The 18,415-nt window shown below is 31.9% G+C and overlaps 2 protein-coding genes and 1 long non-coding RNA gene across 4 annotated transcripts; all 3 read right to left on the bottom strand.

The window, feature by feature from the left end:
* Positions 1-935: 935 nt before the first annotated feature.
* On the bottom strand, positions 936-4,226 carry LOC129298322 (acireductone dioxygenase 2-like). The gene is made up of 7 exons (XM_054936720.1): positions 4,067-4,226; positions 2,897-3,008; positions 2,718-2,812; positions 2,159-2,273; positions 1,941-2,065; positions 1,353-1,423; positions 936-1,260 (listed from the first exon to the last, which is right to left on the bottom strand). Exons 1-7 carry the CDS (start codon positions 4,082-4,084, stop codon positions 1,194-1,196), a joined length of 603 nt encoding a protein of 200 aa, XP_054792695.1. The 5' UTR covers positions 4,085-4,226; the 3' UTR covers positions 936-1,193.
* Positions 4,227-6,824: 2,598 nt separating this feature from the next.
* LOC129298324 (uncharacterized) lies at positions 6,825-11,105 on the bottom strand. Of its 2 annotated transcripts, none has more exons than XM_054936722.1 (7): positions 10,910-11,105; positions 10,626-10,681; positions 10,413-10,482; positions 9,226-9,292; positions 8,439-9,070; positions 7,732-7,947; positions 6,825-7,170 (listed from the first exon to the last, which is right to left on the bottom strand). In XM_054936722.1, the coding sequence occupies exons 1-7, from the start codon at positions 11,003-11,005 to the stop codon at positions 7,126-7,128; spliced, it is 1,182 nt and encodes a 393-aa protein (XP_054792697.1). In that variant the 5' UTR covers positions 11,006-11,105; the 3' UTR covers positions 6,825-7,125. The 2 variants fall into 2 exon arrangements, with proteins under 2 accessions (XP_054792697.1, XP_054792698.1); XM_054936723.1 differs by having other exon boundaries at positions 7,747-7,947.
* Positions 11,106-15,532: 4,427 nt separating this feature from the next.
* On the bottom strand, positions 15,533-16,588 carry LOC129298319 (uncharacterized). The gene is made up of 2 exons (XR_008590331.1): positions 16,466-16,588; positions 15,533-15,875 (listed from the first exon to the last, which is right to left on the bottom strand). It is a non-coding gene; the product is annotated as an uncharacterized LOC129298319 (long non-coding RNA).
* Positions 16,589-18,415: the final 1,827 nt, after the last annotated feature.

Below are 18,415 nucleotides of genomic sequence, written 5' to 3'. Positions count from 1 at the left end.
ATTGAAATTGAGATAAAAGTCAATTACTATAATATTTTATCCTAGTTTATAAGATAATTTAAAAAAAATTATATGTACTAATAAAATTCATTAAACACATTTTATAATCTTCTTGTTTTTCAAAAAAAATTTAAATTACAAAAATATCATTCATTTAATAATTTTAAAGAGAGAGAATATAATAAAATTTTTTGTTTATAAAACAACAGAGAGAACGTAATAAAGATGGGAGGATAATATTAAAAAAATATTTAAATAAAATCTTATTTTTTATTAAATTATTTTATATTTTAAAATATCAAACACTTCTAAAATCATCTTATAAACTCAGAACAGAGTATAATATATGTTTGGATTTTTTTAAAAAAAAATCAATTTGACAAACTAAAACATATTTGAATGGTTAGTTTAAGGCAAAAGCAGGTTTAGATATATAATGATAATAAAAACTTGAGTTTTATGATATGTATATCACTTGATATCTTTAAGAAAAAATATAACAATTTAAATAAAAAATATAAAAATCAAAATTACCAAAATTATCAAAACATATTATTGAAAATATTAAAAACAAAATAAAATTTTTTTTTCAAGACAATATAAGAGATTTGATTATATTATATCATGATGATGGCACTGAGAATGAAAGATTGATGGAGAATGGAAGATGAGGACTACTCCTGCGACAAATAAATTATTATAAATAAAATTTATCTTAGGTGGATTTTTATTGCAATTGTTATTCTTAGAAGATATTATTACTAAATTATTACGTGGTATGAGAAAATTAAAATAATATTCGCACTATTTATCTAATTAGATCATTAAAGGTGATGTTAAAAAATTATTTTTCCTGATTTCAAATTTTATATAATATGCTTCACCTGAACTAATCATGATCTTTTTTCGGGTCATATGAACTTGGAAGATGAAAATGAGGATAACTCGGAACAACCACCAAGACAATCCTTAATTATACAGCGAGTGGCGAAATAACAACAGCATAAACTTTGTACATTGTATCATTATCAACTCCTAGATGTCCCTCGAACAGAGCCAAGACATCAAGTAAGCATCTTTATTTAATGAGCCCAGATTTTTTTCAGCAGCAAAAGCTCAGGCCTTCTCACACTCATTCCAATTATAGTTATAATTATAATTATTATAATTAGACCAATAGCAGAAGTAGATCTCTAGGCCGTAGCATCAACAGCATGGTTTGCGACATCATTCTCCACAAAAGAATTGATATATTCCTTTCTGCAAAATTTCAACTCCCGTGTAAGTCTCTATGAAGTACAAAGTCTCCTATGTGATTATCCTTCCATCACTTGTATGTACAATCATCATACCTTGCAGGAAGATGATCGTGAGGACGATTGTATGGAGTCCAAACTGGTTCGCCAACAAAGAATCGAAGAGCCTGCAAATTCATAATCGTGTAAGAAATTTGACAATTCCACCTAATAGGCCCCAGGAAAAGATGAGTCAAGTGAAGTGAAATATGGACATGTTTGCCATCTAAAATTTCAGTGTGATGCTTAAACATGAATTACCAGAAAGAGCTAGAGAAGTTACGCGTGAGAATAATATTGGTATGTTTTCGGACCAAAGGACTAGTTTTACCACGTAAAGTTTAGATAAGTTCTACCACAGTGATCTTCAACATAAACTATCTCAAGTTAAAAACTTTACACGAACCCAACTCAGAAAAAGTTCGGCAAGTGGATATTTGTTTTTTGAAAATTATTAATATCCAAGACCCCAGACCACAACAATAAAAATACTTTCCAGAAGGCCCAGGGTGTTGAGGTAAGGTACTTTGAAAATTAAGCTAAACCCCCATGATGGGATGGATAAACTAAAAAGGTTAAGGGGTACACATCTTCACATTGATAAAATGCTAATTAAGTACAACTAAGTCCATATGTAATCAATACCTTGATATAGTTGCTTTCATCCAGAGTAAAGCGATGATAAATCCCAGCAGGCAAGATGATCATTCCTCCTTTCTTTACCCATACACGAATCCAAGCATCATTGCGATCCCTGACATCAAAATAACCTTAAGCAATAGAGTAAAAAATTAGCAACTGAATGAGGTAAGTCGTTGGGAACTAAAAGGTCAGAATAAAGCATGACTCTGTACTGTACATACCACTTCCAGCAACACAGTACCGAATCTCCTCATCAGTATGAAGATGCTCCTCAAAAAAGCTTTTGATCTTCTCTTCATAATTAGGCAATTTTTCTGGGCAAACTTCACAAACATCCTGCACGTAATGTACCTCAGTTTTAATGACAGTGCAAATACAGAGATAGCCGATTGTCAAACTGAGATATTTGGCACCAGCAACAGCAACAGATCATTTTAACCGTTAAAGAAAACCAAAAAATCAAATAGTATGGCTTCCCACACATAGTGTCGCAAGGGAATTAAGGGGTAGTTGGGGAATTTCCCATAGAGGTAACTAGGGAATTTGATGTTCGCAGGAAAACCATCCACACCTCTATTTAGCATAAAATAGAGGAGCTATGTAGATGCAAGGGTGTCAAATGAAATAAACTGTTAGTTTTATTAGGACATTTTAACATTTTCCATGCATCAGGCATGCATAATGTCATGTCATAGAAAAGGAACTCTCTGCTTATGGTACTTTAACCACAGGAAAGTTTGTATGGCTTTGCTGTTATAAATGAAATAACATATAGCAGACCTGGTAGCTGTAACCACGATCTTCCCGAATCTTTTTCAACTCTGGGTCTGTCTCATGATTATCAGCATCTAATCGCCAGCTGAGAACTCCAAGTTCTGAAACATCAACATGATTTAGAGTAGCGTGAAACTCTCAATCAGCAGCTAAATAGAACAAGCAAATATTCCAGAGATGCTTACCAGCAAGCTGGTCCAATGATACATACTCCTTGGGTTCTTTGTGATGTGGCAGTCTCTGATCTGCATCAGAACTATCCATATACCATGCTTGAATAACTTCCTCTCGAGGATCCTGTGAGATAAGAAATTTGAAAAATGATTCCTCTAATGTTTAGCAACCATGAAAGATGAAAACCCAAACCAACCGGAAATTTGAACCCAAGCTGGACATAAAAAAAGGTGCAAATTGAAATACAGTAGCATAGTCAAGAATTGAATTAAAAAAAGTACAGAACTCTAGATAACCAGTTCGTGGAATCTTGTAAACACTATACAACACACTTCAAGATAAAAACAGACTAACTTGATGCTCAATTAATAAAATTCAGTTAACTGATTTAATGATATCGCCACACTCATCACAATAACTAATCATTAAGAGCCATCAGTCATAGGAGATTACATGATTAAGAGACATGATATAGAGTTCAACCTACTCCCATCATACATAGAATAATGATCAACTTTTCAATAGTTGAGACAAAGGATCTTCCATGCGTTGTTGGAAATATTTTTCCAAATCCATCAAAAGGAGAAACATCCAGAATCCAAGGATAAAGTTGTATTTTCAGACGAAGTGAATATGTTTTGGATGTTAGATATGGATATAACATACATATGAATAATAATTCTCTGAGTTTTGCATCAAGCTAGAGAATGGGTGAAAGCAAAATCTATTGAGTATTTTTAGACAGAGGTGTTTAATAGGATCAAAGGATGAAATCTAAGACGGAAAAATTGATCATGGAGAATTCATTTCAAACACTGATATTAAAGAGTACCCAGGCCCAGATAGTCCTCCCAAGTTCTCAAAATTTTTCCATCTAAAACCAAATATGCAGTATGAGTCCAGAAAACCCAGGAAACGTATCAATTAATCTCCAGTATAGCACGGTAAGGGTTTCAGTATGTTTATCGTAATCAAACCTCACATGTCCATACTTAACCAAAGTTTAAAACAGCTATAATAGAGCTCTTCCTAAACTAAGGTCCGTAAGCTATTATCGGTAATGCCTATCAAAAATTGAAGAGAAAACATTCGGCCGCACGCTCACCAGGGAAAAAAAAAAAATATTGCTCGAGAAAAAGAATTAACTTTTCCAAGAAACAACAAGCAAGGAGAAAGAATACCTTGTCCGTGGCAACCATTTTTACTGTCTGGGATGAAACAATTGAGTCTCTCCAATCTTCAGCGATCGAAATCCCACGCAACCCACCCCCCGCGATTTATCTATGAGAAGATGATTTTGATTTGACCAAAATACCCTTGCACGTGAAAGTGACAACGTTTGGATGTTTGAGACTGGTAGAGCGTCCAGGTTAGCAGAATCGGGACGACGATAGCAGGATTTGAAGGAGGGTAAAATCGTAACTCTAAGAGGCGATTTAGCATAGCACTGGAAATAGCGGTGCTGAGCGGAAGAAGGGTTACAACTTTTTTTTATAAAAAAAGATATTCTCAAAAGGCATTTTTTGTTAAAAGTTAAATGTTTAAAAAAGATATTTTTAATATATTTAATATTTTAAATATAATTAACGGGTTTTATAGATTTTTTAAGTAAAATATTTTATTAAATAAATATAAATATAAAAAGATATTATAAGTTTAAAAATAATTAAATATTTTATTGGGGTAAGATAAAAATACATTACATTTTTAATATATAGATTTGTATATATAATTAAAGATTTTTAATTGTTAATTATTTAAAATAATATTGCAGGATCTCCGTCAGCATTGAAAAAGATTCAAATCTAAAGTTGACGTGGCTTTCGGGCATCTTTTTGGTGTGACAGGAAAGGGAAGTAGAAGTCAAATTCTATCATCCAATTACAGTTTGCATGTTTCATTTAGAATGTTGAAATCTGAAATGTTTATAACCTCGTTTTCCGCAAGAAAATACAAGTCAATGCTTAACACGTAGTCAAAGTTTGTATTTTGGTTTGACTTTCTTAACTGGGATATGGATGATGTACCAAGAAAAAAAATAAAATAGGGCTTCCATCATTTTAGATCATTCTCTTGCCAATTGTGCAAATGCATGTTATACTTCCTCTTGACTATTTTAAAAGAATTTCTATCCAAAAATGTAAGGTAACTTAAAAAAATTAAGATTTTATTAAGAATATTTTTTTAATATTATCTTTCAAATGGAGAAAGAATTAAAATAATATTACAGCATAATAATTAAGTCTGTAGGAATAATGTTTTAAATTTTTATAGTTTTGTTTTAAAAAAGTAAATTTGTAAAGTGTCATTATTATATTTTATCAGTATACCTAATCTTATCTCAATTTATCTTATATCTTGTGGGGAGAAATATATATATATATATATATATATATATGATAAAGGATGCGGAAACGAAATCATGCTAGTTTAGGGATAGAACCCTAAAACACAACAAAAACACAAAAACAAAAAGAAATGGACGAACTTTATGATGAAAACAGAGAAAGAAATGAAAAAACAACAACAACAACAACAACAGGATAATGATCAAGGAAAAAATTCTCTATATCACTTGCCTTTATGAACCTCAATCTTCAAAGACATCACAAGAGTTGACCACGCTCTTAATCATATCTGTTTATCACACGGGATGTCACTACAAAGTACTAAGACTCATAAGAGTTATAAACTCTAAAATGAATAATTTTATTTAATTTCTCTTCCATTTACAAGAGAGAGCACACCTAACATATGTAAACTCATAAAGACTATTTCCTAAAATTTTAATTATAATTTCCTAATATTAAAAGGAGAATGAAAATAATATAAAATAAAAGAAAATATTATCACATAATTTAAGAAATGTGATTCTAAAATTATGGGATTACAAAATTTAAAAAATAATATAATTAATCGTAATATTTGACTATGCTCAAAATAGAAAAATATAATTAGTTTTACTTCTTAAAAAAGGGAGTCAAGTTAAAGGATTACTAAATTAAAAAACAATTAGGGAGACAATCAAAGTATTATAAGGGACTCAAATCACACTATCCTTGACCTCTTCACTAGGGTTTCACGTCTTATTACTTGCAAGAGGCTCTACTTATAGTTTTCCTTGTATTGGGCTAGGGTTTGCACCTCTTGAGCTTGACTCTTCATGAATTTAAATTTTAAGCATATTATACACTTCTAGATGCTCTCCTTTAGGTTTGAGAGAAGTGCCTCAATGCTCTCCAAGCTATTAAATTTCTTGCACAAGAATAAACAAGATTTGTTTTATGGCTTCAGTTCAAACTCTTATCATTGAATCTTCAATATATTGTAAAGGATCTTTTGGCATGTTGTATTGAAAGTGTTGGATTCCTTACTCCTTGCCTTGAGTTTATTTCATGCCACTATGCTCATTCTCGCCATCCTCAAATTTCATTGCTATTAATACCATGTCATCCATGATATAGGATTCATCATATATATATAATCCAATAAAAGCATGACAGCCAACAACAAAAGTTAAAATACAATAAAACCATTTTTTCTATTAATATATTAATCTATTAACACACACACACACTCCTTCTATTAAAAAATATAAAATATTTTTTTTTAAATAAGATGTTCAAAAATATAAATTATTTTAGGTCTTTTAAAGTGCAATTAATGAGATTTTTCCAAAAATAAAGTTAATTAAGAATACAATTAATAAGGTTTTCTAATTGAAATACTTTATTAAATAAAGATAAACACAAAAAGAGTATGTAATTTTAAAGATAACTGAATAATTTATTGAAAGGTGTGTTTCAATTAAAAGTGCCTTAGAATATTGAACTAAAGAAGTATATATAAAAGACAGGAAATGCATAAAAACTACACTAAAACTATTTTTTCTGTCAAAAGCACATTCAACATGAAAATTAAGTCAAAGAAGGCACAAAGGAACCTTGAACATTGTCCAGCATATCTTCACACTATTATTAATCTCCTGAAAATTTCGATTACAGAGTGAAAATTTATGACACAAATGTAATCAAGTATAAAACAGAGAGTTCAGAAGTGATGGGGAACATATTATATAGATGGATAAGGTGAATGAACCTTGTATACATTATGTGAGAGTTAAGTGAAATTCAAGGTAACATTTATGTGGTTGAGCTTGTCTAGTGCTGAACCAAGACTAATGTTCACTGTAAATAAGGTATGGATCTGAATTCTGAAACTGAATGGATTGCCACCACTGCTACACATCTTTCAAACCTTTTGTTTCTAATGCTATGGATATTTCCTGCAGCAAGAACAGAAAGAGAATGGTTAGAAGAAACAAACAAGTTGAAATGTTTATTTGTTTATTAAAATTAACATAATGAATGACATGGAAAATAATACATCATAATAACAGCTTATTTAGATTATATCTTAATTGAACTCAGGATACAAGTGCTCCATGATTAACCTAGTACTTATATTTTTTATTTTGGATATATAAATCAGTTTTTGGAAATCCAATTAGAGCCTCAGACTAATGAGTCAAGTTGGGTCAAACCATATAACTATAAAGCTATCCAACAACAACTTTCTATTTTGGTGAGCACAACAGAGATTATCTCTCCCAAGATACTGAGAGCAAAGATAGAGCTTTCTCAACTAAGTTGTTACGTACACAAGAAATGATATTCAAACCCTCAACCACTTATGTAAATAGTAAAATTTCCTACCATCCATACCAACTTTAGTCGATAATGACTTCCTTTATTTACTAGATTCGAATCCGAAACTTCACTTGAGAGAAAATAGTGTTGAACCACCTCAACTGTCATTCGTATGCTTAAAATGTTTAAGAACCTACATATTTGTAGCTTGCCTTGGGCTTTGCAGTGCTTGAAAATAGGCAGGTTGATGTGATTGCCTGTCCATGATCTAGAAGCCAACCCACTTCACTAAGAGCTTCACCATCCTTGTTTTGCTTAAATGAACACCACAATTGTTTAGGAAGTAATATCTCAACGCATCCATCTCTGACACAGTTCTGAATGTTGTCACCCGAAAGTTCATGAAAGATCCCCTAAAATAACAAGAAAATTGATGGAGATTACAATAAGAGATAAGCTTTTGAGTCATATTTGAAATGACATTTAAAGTGATAGAGATAATAGCAAGTCATAGGCCTTAACAGCTTGAGCTTTTGAGTCAAGAGGTCTTTGATTTGACATAGATCCTCTAAGACCAAATAGTCTAGAGTTTCGTTGCTGCAAAAATTTCTTAATTGAAATGAAGTTCCAACAAGAGTCAGATAAGCATGCTAAAGATTATAATAAACCTCTTCATCACTTTTTACTTAACAACTTCTTGCTTTTGATCTGATTCACCTAACAACTAAACTTTTAGAATCAAATGCTCTTTCTTTTCAGCCTTGGAAGAACTGGTCTTTAAAAATGGAGGTTTATAGGCGCTTGTCTAAAAATACTTTAGATACAAATGGAGATGTACCAGAAATGAAACCAGAAAATCCAGGTTTTGAAGAACAAAAGCAGAAGGGAAGACCCTTGCACTCACAGTATTTGAAGTGCCAATTGTGGCAACAGATTTGGACCCATGCCAAATACCAGCGACTTGTGAAGCAGCCATGGGATCAGTAGAAGCAAATGCAGAATCACGGATGGCACAACCTCCTAGTTGTTCACCATTCCTAAATGGTCCATACCAATGCTCACGAAATACTTTGATTCTCTGCAGCACCATGTTTGTGTGATCCAAAACACGGACAAATTGAATGATCCTCACACGTGACTCACAGTCTTGAGGATTGATCAAGCAGTATTCCAGCTCCAAAAGTTCATCCTCTTTCTGCCAGACAGCAACATAAGATCCACTGGATTGATAAGCAAAGGCAGTAACCCCACCATTTACTCCTCCCACTTGCCTTTGATCCACCTTGTATCTTGTGGCTGCATCGGCCTCACAACCAACAGTAGGAACCAACAGAATGTTCTTGTACATAAGAATGTTCTCCTCTGATTCAGCAAGAGTGGGACATTGAGTTTGCCAGTCAAATAACTTAACCTCCCACTCCCGAAATGCTTCAGGGACTACCAAATCTGGTAATTCCATAGCCTTCCCTTCATTAGAGAAGTCTGCTCCAAATCCATCCCATTCACCAGAGACTCTCTGGGCAAATTGAGACCATGCTACAATTTTTCAACCATGTAACAATTTTGAGATTAATGACATAACTGAGAGAAATTCAAAAAAGTGTACAGGAAAACTCTTTAACCTCTAATATGCTTTACATAAACTATATAGGATATATATTAACTCCACTGAAAAGAAAAAAAATATTTACCTTCTTTTACACAACTACCGTTTTGCAACAGAGCTTCAAGCTCTGCCTTATCTTCATCTTCCTTAACCTGCACATTACATGCAAGATATATTAATATTATTTGGTATTAAATGCATATTATGTAATGTAGATGAGCCTCCAAAAGGGAAAAATGTATACTTCATACGTAAAATAATCAGGAAACCACAAATAGCAGCATTTAAACAGCATTGCAAGAGATATGATACTTGAACTGGAAACTCTTTAGAGTAAAAGCTCTGCTTAGGAAAACAATAACAATTGAAGAAGAGAAAAAGATGCCTAAGAAGCCTACCCACTTTCTTTAAAAGCTCTCACTTCATCTAAAGCTGTTGAATGCCCAATTGAAGCCAGTTTGGAATTTCAAATTTCCCAATATTTCATGCACTTGTGTCTTTTTGGCATGCAGTAATTACACTATTCAACAGTATAAGTGTAAAACGCATATCGGACAGTAATATTCAGTCACTAGTTGTATATAATGCATTGAAATAAGCTGTGGATCGCGTGAGAATCAGTAAAAACAGATTAAGATGTTGTATTTGTGCATTGACTTCTTCAAGCAAATCTTCACATACAGCTGCCCTATCTTTGACATATTTCCTAATGAAGAGAGGAAGAGTTTAGTAATTTGACAGGACATAGAAAACAGCATATACATTCAAGTACAATTTAATCAGCCCACCAGAAAGTTATATCTTGAGTGATAGGAATGAATGGTCCAAGTTCATTTATAAGAAATTAAAACTTCAAAACTATAAATAACCCACTGGTGCACTTTTTCCTTCACAAAGGATTATATTTATACAGCACTAGATTCAATCAAGCATACATATCAGGAAACTGCATACGATTAAATTTACAGTACTGAACAGTTCTTGTCGGATTTAATCCTGCAATCGTTTTCCTCATTCCTTTTCCACAAAACTTGAATGTAGATCATAGAACCTCTAGACCAGTCATTCAAATTGCATTTCATAGTGAATGAGCGAACTGTTTCTCGTTTTGTACATAAAATTATAAATTTAAAACTTACGTCTCCTGCATTGAGAAAATCCAAAATGGAATTGTTAAACAAACCATCTAGTCTACCGCCAAATCTAATTTAACATAAGGCCAAGAACCATGAAATTAAGGGTGAAAAATATTGAAATAACCACTGTTCTTACTTTGTAAGGATTTGCAGTTCTCAGAATATCTGTCAGACCATCTTGATCGACTGCAGACACCAATTTTTTCCTGTTTTGTGATCCAAAGTTAATATTGATATGAGAATCAAGCAAGAAAACGAACTAAAATTCAAATCAACCCCACAAAAACAAACGAACGCATCAAAAAGTTGGGACCAGTTAGCCAACGTAGCCTGCAAACTGCAAGATTACCTCTCACTGCCATTGAAAGAAAACGCTCCAACTTTCCAATTTCGCATCACTGAAGCCTAAATTTCAGAGAGAAAACAGTTAGCAGTATCAGGAAAAGCTATCAAAAAGCCAAATTGTTAAGCATAAAACGGAAAAATACAAGATTAACCCATTGGTGCCTTATAGGAGCTCTGCTCATAAGCAGGGCCCAAATCAACGTTGGACACCATAAGATGGATGAAATTAGGGTTCAGCATACGGAAATGTAAGAATTGAAGCGAAATTAGAGGATGAAAATGAAGTACCTGCAAATGGTTGCGAGTGAATGGAACAGAGGAACGAGAACGAAGAAGAAGGCATGGCGATGGTAAAGTGAAGGAAGCGAGCGAGAAGGCAGTCATTGAGGTAGGTTGAAAGAGCAAGAGAAGGAGGAAGAAGCTGTAGGTGAAGCTAAACTCGGGCTTCAATGGCGGGACACACTGTGCCTTAGGACCATTCAACCTTCATGGAGCCAAATCCCGATGATCACATATTTATAGGCTGAATTCTCCAATATGGCGACAAAAAGGCAAGCATTTTTCTCCTAAAATAAAAACAAATATATTTAGTATTATTGTTATCTTGCATGTATCATGTGTCTAATATTGTTTTTTTTTGAACGAAAAATATATACTTTTTTATTTAAAAATATAAAACATTTTTTAAGAGATTAGATATTAAAAAAATTATTTTTTAATCTTTTAAAATATAATCATTATTTTTTAAAAAAAGTGCCATATAAAATAGATAATTTTATATTTTTTAGGAAGAAATACTTATTAACTAGAGATAAATATAAAAAAATATGATTAATTTAAAAATAAGTGAATACTTTATTAAAAGTAATATTTGATTAAAAATTTTTATATTTTTTAACAAAGGATATCTAATTTAATACTTGAGTAAAAATTACAATGTATTTTTTAGAGATATCATATTAAAAAATTATAAGCCATTTAGTGTTTTCAAAGAGTAATTATAAAATTTTTCTAAAAATATTCTTAATAAATATTTGAAATTAATAAAATTTTTATATTTATTTATCATTAGGTTATCTTATTAATGAGGATAGACATGGAAATAGGGGGTAATTTTCAATTATATCTCATATGGAATTATAACAATGGTTTGATTTAATCGAACAGTTGTCAAATATTTTTTTATATAATATTTAAAAAGTATCCAATTTTAAATTTTTGGAGAGGATAATATGAGTAAGAAGTATTCTAATTGTCATAATTATTTTAAATTTTTGGAGGAAAATATATCTTTATAACTTTTAAGTATTGAGAAAATTCATTGGATAAAATTAAGAAACTCATTGAGTAAGTGTACTGAGGCTATTTTTCAAATCCAAATTATCATCTTTACGTGAGATCAAAAAATATCTCATTTTTATGAATTATTTATTAACTATTTTTTCTTGCCTTGAATTAAATGCATACATTCATTTTCTTAAACGTTGAAGAATATAACTACGGGAAGCATTCCTTTAGCTAAATTCATGTTTGCATTTATGAGTGATAACAAATTAAAAGAGCTCAAATATGAGGTAAAAGGAAGAAATTAAATGTGATTAGAAGTCAACGGTTCAAATCTCATAATGTATTAAAAATAAAAGTTTAAATTCTTTTAATACTTGTAACCTTAACTTTATATTTAATCTATGTTGAAATTATGTGTTGTAGTCAAATAATATACCAATTTGAGCGTTATTAATTCACACGGAACTAGATTAGGATTTGGTTGATTCATTTCATTTTAAATTATATGTTAACTAGATTTTTTCACATTACTACATTTATTTAAATTGGAGAAAAAACAACAGAAATTAGAAAGCGTTTCACAAGTCAACAATGTATAATACTAGAGAATTAGTTGAGAAAATAATAGGTATATCTTGTCAAATTAATCAACTTTATAAAATTAAGAAATCACAAATTTGTCTGCTAGTAACCACTCCTATAGAATAGTCAACCTAGGTAAGTACCAAACTAATAAAAATAGAACTAAATTGGTGAGAATCTAACATGAGCAATTATCAGTGAAGGATTAAAAATTGTGATTCAATATTATATTAGTGATTAGCGAATACATGTTCTAAAGACTGAACAAATATGATAATAAGAAATCCAAATTAACAACTAAACAAGACATTTAAACTTATACACCATCAAACTATGAATGAAGGTTTTCCCCTGTCCTTTTATGCTTGCTTTAGTGATGATATTATAGCTATCACTAAGTAATTGTGAGAAATAAATTGATCGGTCCTTATGAGCTTAACCCATTCAAACTTGAGCTTAAAGCCTTGTTCTTTTTAAAATACATTCTTTTTCAAAACTGACCCTAATTATCAAAGCTCATGTCAGCCTTAAAGCCCTTTTTTAAATTTTTTGCAAAATCCATCTTAATTATATAATGCTCATCAAAGTCCATTACAAGATCACACAAATGTTTTAATATATGTTCTAAAAAATAACTAAATATCTAATTATCATCATCATAGGTAAACAAATTATTTGAACTTGAATCTCAAGCTGAAGAGAGCTTAAGTGTTGTGCTAATTGGACACCATCAATATCTTCATCTTGCTCCCCAATAAATAATAAACATATTGTTTCATTTTCATGTTTTCATCCAAATATATATATATAAGATAGATCATAAAATATAAGTAAACTTACCATGAATAAAAGTACTCGTAATAATGAGTAAAATTAGAGCTTGCACATTATCCAGGTGAAGGGAAGACAATGCTTGGTAAGCACATGTGACCCAATATTAAAGTCAATTCATTAGTCAGCTATTGTAGTGATAAAAATACTCAAGATTTCATGTGCCATTTTTGTTAGATTAGTTTTCCAATAACTCAACACTTTAGTGATTAGGATTTGACTCTTTGAAACTGAGAATAAGTAAGAAACTTTTTAGAGAAAAAAAGTTAAAAAAATAAATAAATAAATAAAATAAAGAAGAGACTTTGGGGTTAGCTGAGCCTAACATTTATTTTACATAGCTTTTAGGCTGGGTCTAAAAACCTTTTTTTTTCCTTTTTGTCACCATCTTATTCAGTTTGCAAAATAACATTCAACATTCACTTCATCTTCCGTAATTATTATTTCCATTCAATAATTAACATTTAACTCTTACCAACATTTGATGGCGTAAGGTTAATACTTTATGTAGGGTTAGGCTTGAAAATTTTATATAAAGGTATAGTTTTTTATTCTGAGACAAGTAATCAAATAAATTTTTTTTCTCAATTAGATGTTGTTATGAATATAAAAATATGACATTTATAATCATCGAAGAAAGACCTCGAGGTCAAGACTTTTTGGCTACACCACGAGGACTGGTTTCACTGGTATTGTAATCTATATTAGTAATAATTTATGAAAGCGATTTACCTCAATTTTATAAGATGCACAGGAAAAAATATGCTTATTTATTTCTATCAATATCGACATACATGGTTCATTTGAATTAATAATCTATTATTAATAGCGTGTTTTTGGGTAAGGGGAAAATATTATTATTTATCCATGCATTGTATCTTTTGATAAAAAGGATTAGTTTATTGCAAATTTGAATCGTTATGTTTATAATCAACTTTCACTACTTACTGTGACATGGCAACTCAATGACTAATGAAGTAATTTTCTTTTCATTTAACCAGAAAAACATATTATTAATGGAAACAAAGTCCAAATAATAATAATTGCAGATAACAGAAGGCAAACTCATGACATATTTAACTTTGTCAACATTCAGGCGAATGAAACTGATAAATTGCAAGCATGTGACTTTTATTGCTTTCCTTCCGTAATTACATCTTGAATCAATTATCTATTAAAAAATTTCCATGGTTTATGTATTTATTTAATATAGAGGCTACATTCAACCCAATTTTTAAACATTTATTCTATTATCAAAACTTAAAAATTATACTGAAAAATTAAGTTTTGATGAAATTTAATTCAATGAGCATTCTATGAAAAAAGGATCTTAATTTAAGTATTATGAGCATTAATATTTTGTTTAAATCTTGATGTGGGATATTTTGGACATAAAAGTGAAAGTTAAATTAAGTTATATATCAAGCAATTGAAGCAAACATGGTTCATTTGTATTATAAAAAGAAACTTGAGTTTTACTTTGCAAAAAGTCATTAATACATCTGATGGCAACTTTAAATAAAAAACAAAGATATTTTTTCCCATATTCACATAGCACAAATAGTATGTTTTATCTACTATTGACTGTCCAGTTAACTTTATCGTCATACGCTTTGAAAATTCAAGCTTCTCGTCCCGTAAAAGTTAACCCAACCCATGAGATATACTACTTCGTGATTAACAAATCTAAACAAGAGAACCCGTACTTCTGCACAGAAATAAAACCCCAAAAAAAAATTCTTGATTTTTTAGATTTTACGATTGATTGATGATATTGATTTTATCAATCAATGCAGAGCACCAACATTCAATTAGTAAAAGGAAACTCATCCTGTAATGAATAAGCACATTCATTCAATTATAATTATTAAAAGACCAACGAAAAAGAAAACCAAGGATCAATCTCACTAGAGATTGGATGACATACTATCTCTTTTTCCGGTATATAATAACACTTTTTAATATTCAATAATGATTGGCATTCACCTTCTCTCTCTCTCTCTCTCTCTCTCTCTCTCTCTTTCCCACATTCCATTCTGGTCACAAATGAAACAACAATTACATCAAAGCTCACACAACATTCCTACAGAATATGTAGATACTAATTGATGGAGTTAGAGTTTCTGACTTCCACACAAGCACTGGGCAAGCATACTAGTACTACTACTACAACCTAATAAAAAAGAAAATAAGAGATGAGGGAAAAGAAAGTTTCAGGAAGAAGAATAACTAAGAAAGTTTCAGGAAGAAGAATAACTATGCTTTACATATATCATAGTGGGGAAGGATTAAATTAGATGCCTCATGTTACAAAATTGATTAGGTGAGAGTGCAGGACTCTTAACCATCCTAAAACAAACACAAATTCACCCTGCAGTTAAAAACATCCTAACATTTTCACTGCCTCTAACTGATGAGCAATCAGCTCAAAATTCTTGCATTACGCCTCTAACGGCTACACGGTGAGAGAGTTAAACTGCTCTTTCAAGTCATCTCAACACTTCCAGTTCTTCATCTATCTGAAGAGTCCCTACGTTTTAGCATTCTTGAAAATCTGCAAATCCACTGAGAAATCATATATCCATGCACAGACAAGTTGTAATCATAATTTTGTAAGCTATTTTACGAAAATACACATTGTATCCAATTTATTACACCTTCCAACTGTCACAACAAACATAAGAGTCTTAAATGCCACATTATCATATCCTTGGGCATTTTATACTATGTTTCCAAGATACCAAGAAATGGGAGATAATAGTGCACCAAACAGCTCCTTACTTAGTTTGGGATTCAATTACCAAGAAAATCACTAGCCATATAAAGCTATCATTAACAACTTCTTTCTCTTCTTCTTTTTTTTTTAAAATTATTAACCGCTTCTTTCAAATGTTAATATGCCTGGCTATGAGTCAAGCATCTTACAAGAAGTGCAAAGATACCCTCACCTCACAGCTGGTAAGTTGGTTTACATTTCAAGTATATACTTTTTTTCCCACAAGCATTATACTGCAAGCAGCACGATCTCTTTATGATATTCATACTACTCTAACTGACATTACCAGGAGGTTTATAATTACGCTTTAGTTGAGAAGTAAGAACTTTTTTATCATTTAATATTTAAATAAAAGATTTGTAGCTTACCTTTGTGATTGAGATCAACAGGAAGGCCAATCTTTGGCTGGTTGTCAGCTGAGCCACCAGAAGCTTGAGGCAGCCGGCTGTGGTGGAGAGCTTGTGCTACTGCGGCTTGAATTCCCATTTGAGGCATGGCCTTCACTTGACGATTGAAATACATTTCCATGTTAGAAAGAAGTTACTCCTGTAAATCTCTTGCTCTTTAATCTTCCCCTAGAGAAGAATGAGCAAAAAGAGAGAATAATCAGGCAGAGCATCAATAATAGTTAAATCTGGGAGCTCAGGACAAATTTAGGTCAATTACAAATAATAGCTAAGTTGTGTGAATACCTATCCTTTCGCTTTTCTCGTGCTTATCGCTGCAATCGCTGCAATAACACTTCCTGCTTGCCTGACCATCTACATCTTTGAAAAACCAACAAACACTAACAGTTATCACTTTCTAGAATTTGAGATATAACTGCTTAGATTGCTTGAAAATCTACAGGCCTCACTACCCTCTCAGAATGGTTGAACAATTATTCGTCCACTTGCCCCCTGTGTGACACTCTCATTTGTATGGTTAAGAGATACTTGCAATCTCAACATAGAGATGAATTTTTAACTCACAACAACAAAAAATTACTACACATAGGCACTAGAAGTAAAAACTTAAATTATGCCCTGATGCTTATAGAAGTAAGAAGAATGAATCACTTTAAGCACGGTTAGACATAGAGCAGGCTATTGCCCCAATATTTAAAGGACTAAAGATATTGAAACAGACATCCATTCGACCATAGCGATTTTATTAGTAGATATGGCAATACTTAGAGGTACAAAGAGGTTGCTGCATTCCAAAGTGGAGCTGACATCTAGAACCTACTGAGGTAGCAGAATAGTAACAAACCCTACAGCTCAAACATACACCAGATTAAATAATAATAATAATAATAATAACTGACTCAAGTTGCCACTGACTCCTTATTCTAATACACCGATTTTCACCACTCTTCAAAATCTTCGAAGGAGAAGCGTGTGTTCACTCATCATATTATAATAGCAATTATCCCTTCTACTCACCAGCTAGCCAAATAGAAGGAAGGAAAAGGGAGGGCAAACCAAAGGAAACATCCTATGCTCTGATTTGAAACAAACCCTCAGGCTGGTGGGGGTGTGCATTAAAAGAAATGAAAAACCGGGAAAGGTCTGGCGGGCTGCATCCATGGATTTAGTAGTCCTTACCAAAATCACGAGCTGCGCTCCCTTTCTCCCTGTAATGCAAAGGATACTCCACCATCTTATCTGTAAATTTGAATTTTGAAAACAGTACCCAAGAAGAAACCAACATCTCAAAAATTGTAATATGCAGACAACCCAACATTCTTAGCTGCAAAGTAATCCGCGTGCAAGTTATCATGATTTAAACTTGAAGAAGCGAAAGATGTTGATTCTGACCAGCAACAAACCAGAAGAACTCATTAACTACAGCTATGAACTCGCATTAAAAAATGTACGCAGTTCAGACCAAAAAAGAAAAAAGAAAAATAAAAAACAGCAACTAAATCTAGATAACATTGTCAAGAGGTCCAATGTGTTACAGGAAACTGTATAATGCATTAGTATGAATGAATTCTAATTCTTTCAACATGAAAGGCAAACTACGATGGGAAACAATTGTTGGCTGAAACCTTTTTAATTCAATGATTTTCTATAATTAACATACAGCAGTTCATCTATCAAGGACTTTTAATGCATTCCTTGAAGAAATGTTAGGAGAGAATGCAACGTTCAATGGAGAAAATGCATGGCCCCAGGCGTTAGAGTAACTTTCTTCTTTCTTTTACTTTTTTTGTGAACAGAGGGATGGGATAGCCTAACTCTAGAGTACGTTAAAGTAAAATCAGACAGTTCTGCTACTCGAGGATTACCTGCTTGAGCAAACTGAGAGATTGTGCCATCAAGTGGGACAAGGGT

Source organism: Prosopis cineraria, unplaced genomic scaffold, assembly GCF_029017545.1.
Source record: "Prosopis cineraria cultivar Desert tree isolate PC_DT_omini unplaced genomic scaffold, ASM2901754v1 PC771, whole genome shotgun sequence".
NCBI lineage: Eukaryota > Viridiplantae > Streptophyta > Magnoliopsida > Fabales > Fabaceae > Prosopis > Prosopis cineraria.
Note: the sequence above shows the minus strand (reverse complement) of the source record. Positions and strands in the feature narration are given on the sequence as shown.

Bases quoted from the DNA above. Each gene is read 5' to 3' on its own strand.
- LOC129298322 (XM_054936720.1), bottom strand. The intron at 1,424-1,940 runs GTATTGATTACA...ATGAATTTGCAG, and splicing joins ATGAAAGCAACTATATCAAG to GCTCTTCGATTCTTTGTTGG. The intron at 1,261-1,352 runs GTATGATGATTG...GAAATTTTGCAG, and splicing joins CACGATCATCTTCCTGCAAG to AAAGGAATATATCAATTCTT.
- LOC129298324 (XM_054936722.1), bottom strand. From the start codon at position 11,005: ATGACTGCCTTCTCGCTCGCTTCCTTCACTTTACCATCGCCATGCCTT. The intron at 7,948-8,438 runs GTGAGTGCAAGG...TTGTTATTTTAG, and splicing joins CAATTGGCACTTCAAATACT to GGGATCTTTCATGAACTTTC. The intron at 7,171-7,731 runs GTAGGTTCTTAA...TTCTTGCTGCAG, and splicing joins CCAAGGCAAGCTACAAATAT to GAAATATCCATAGCATTAGA.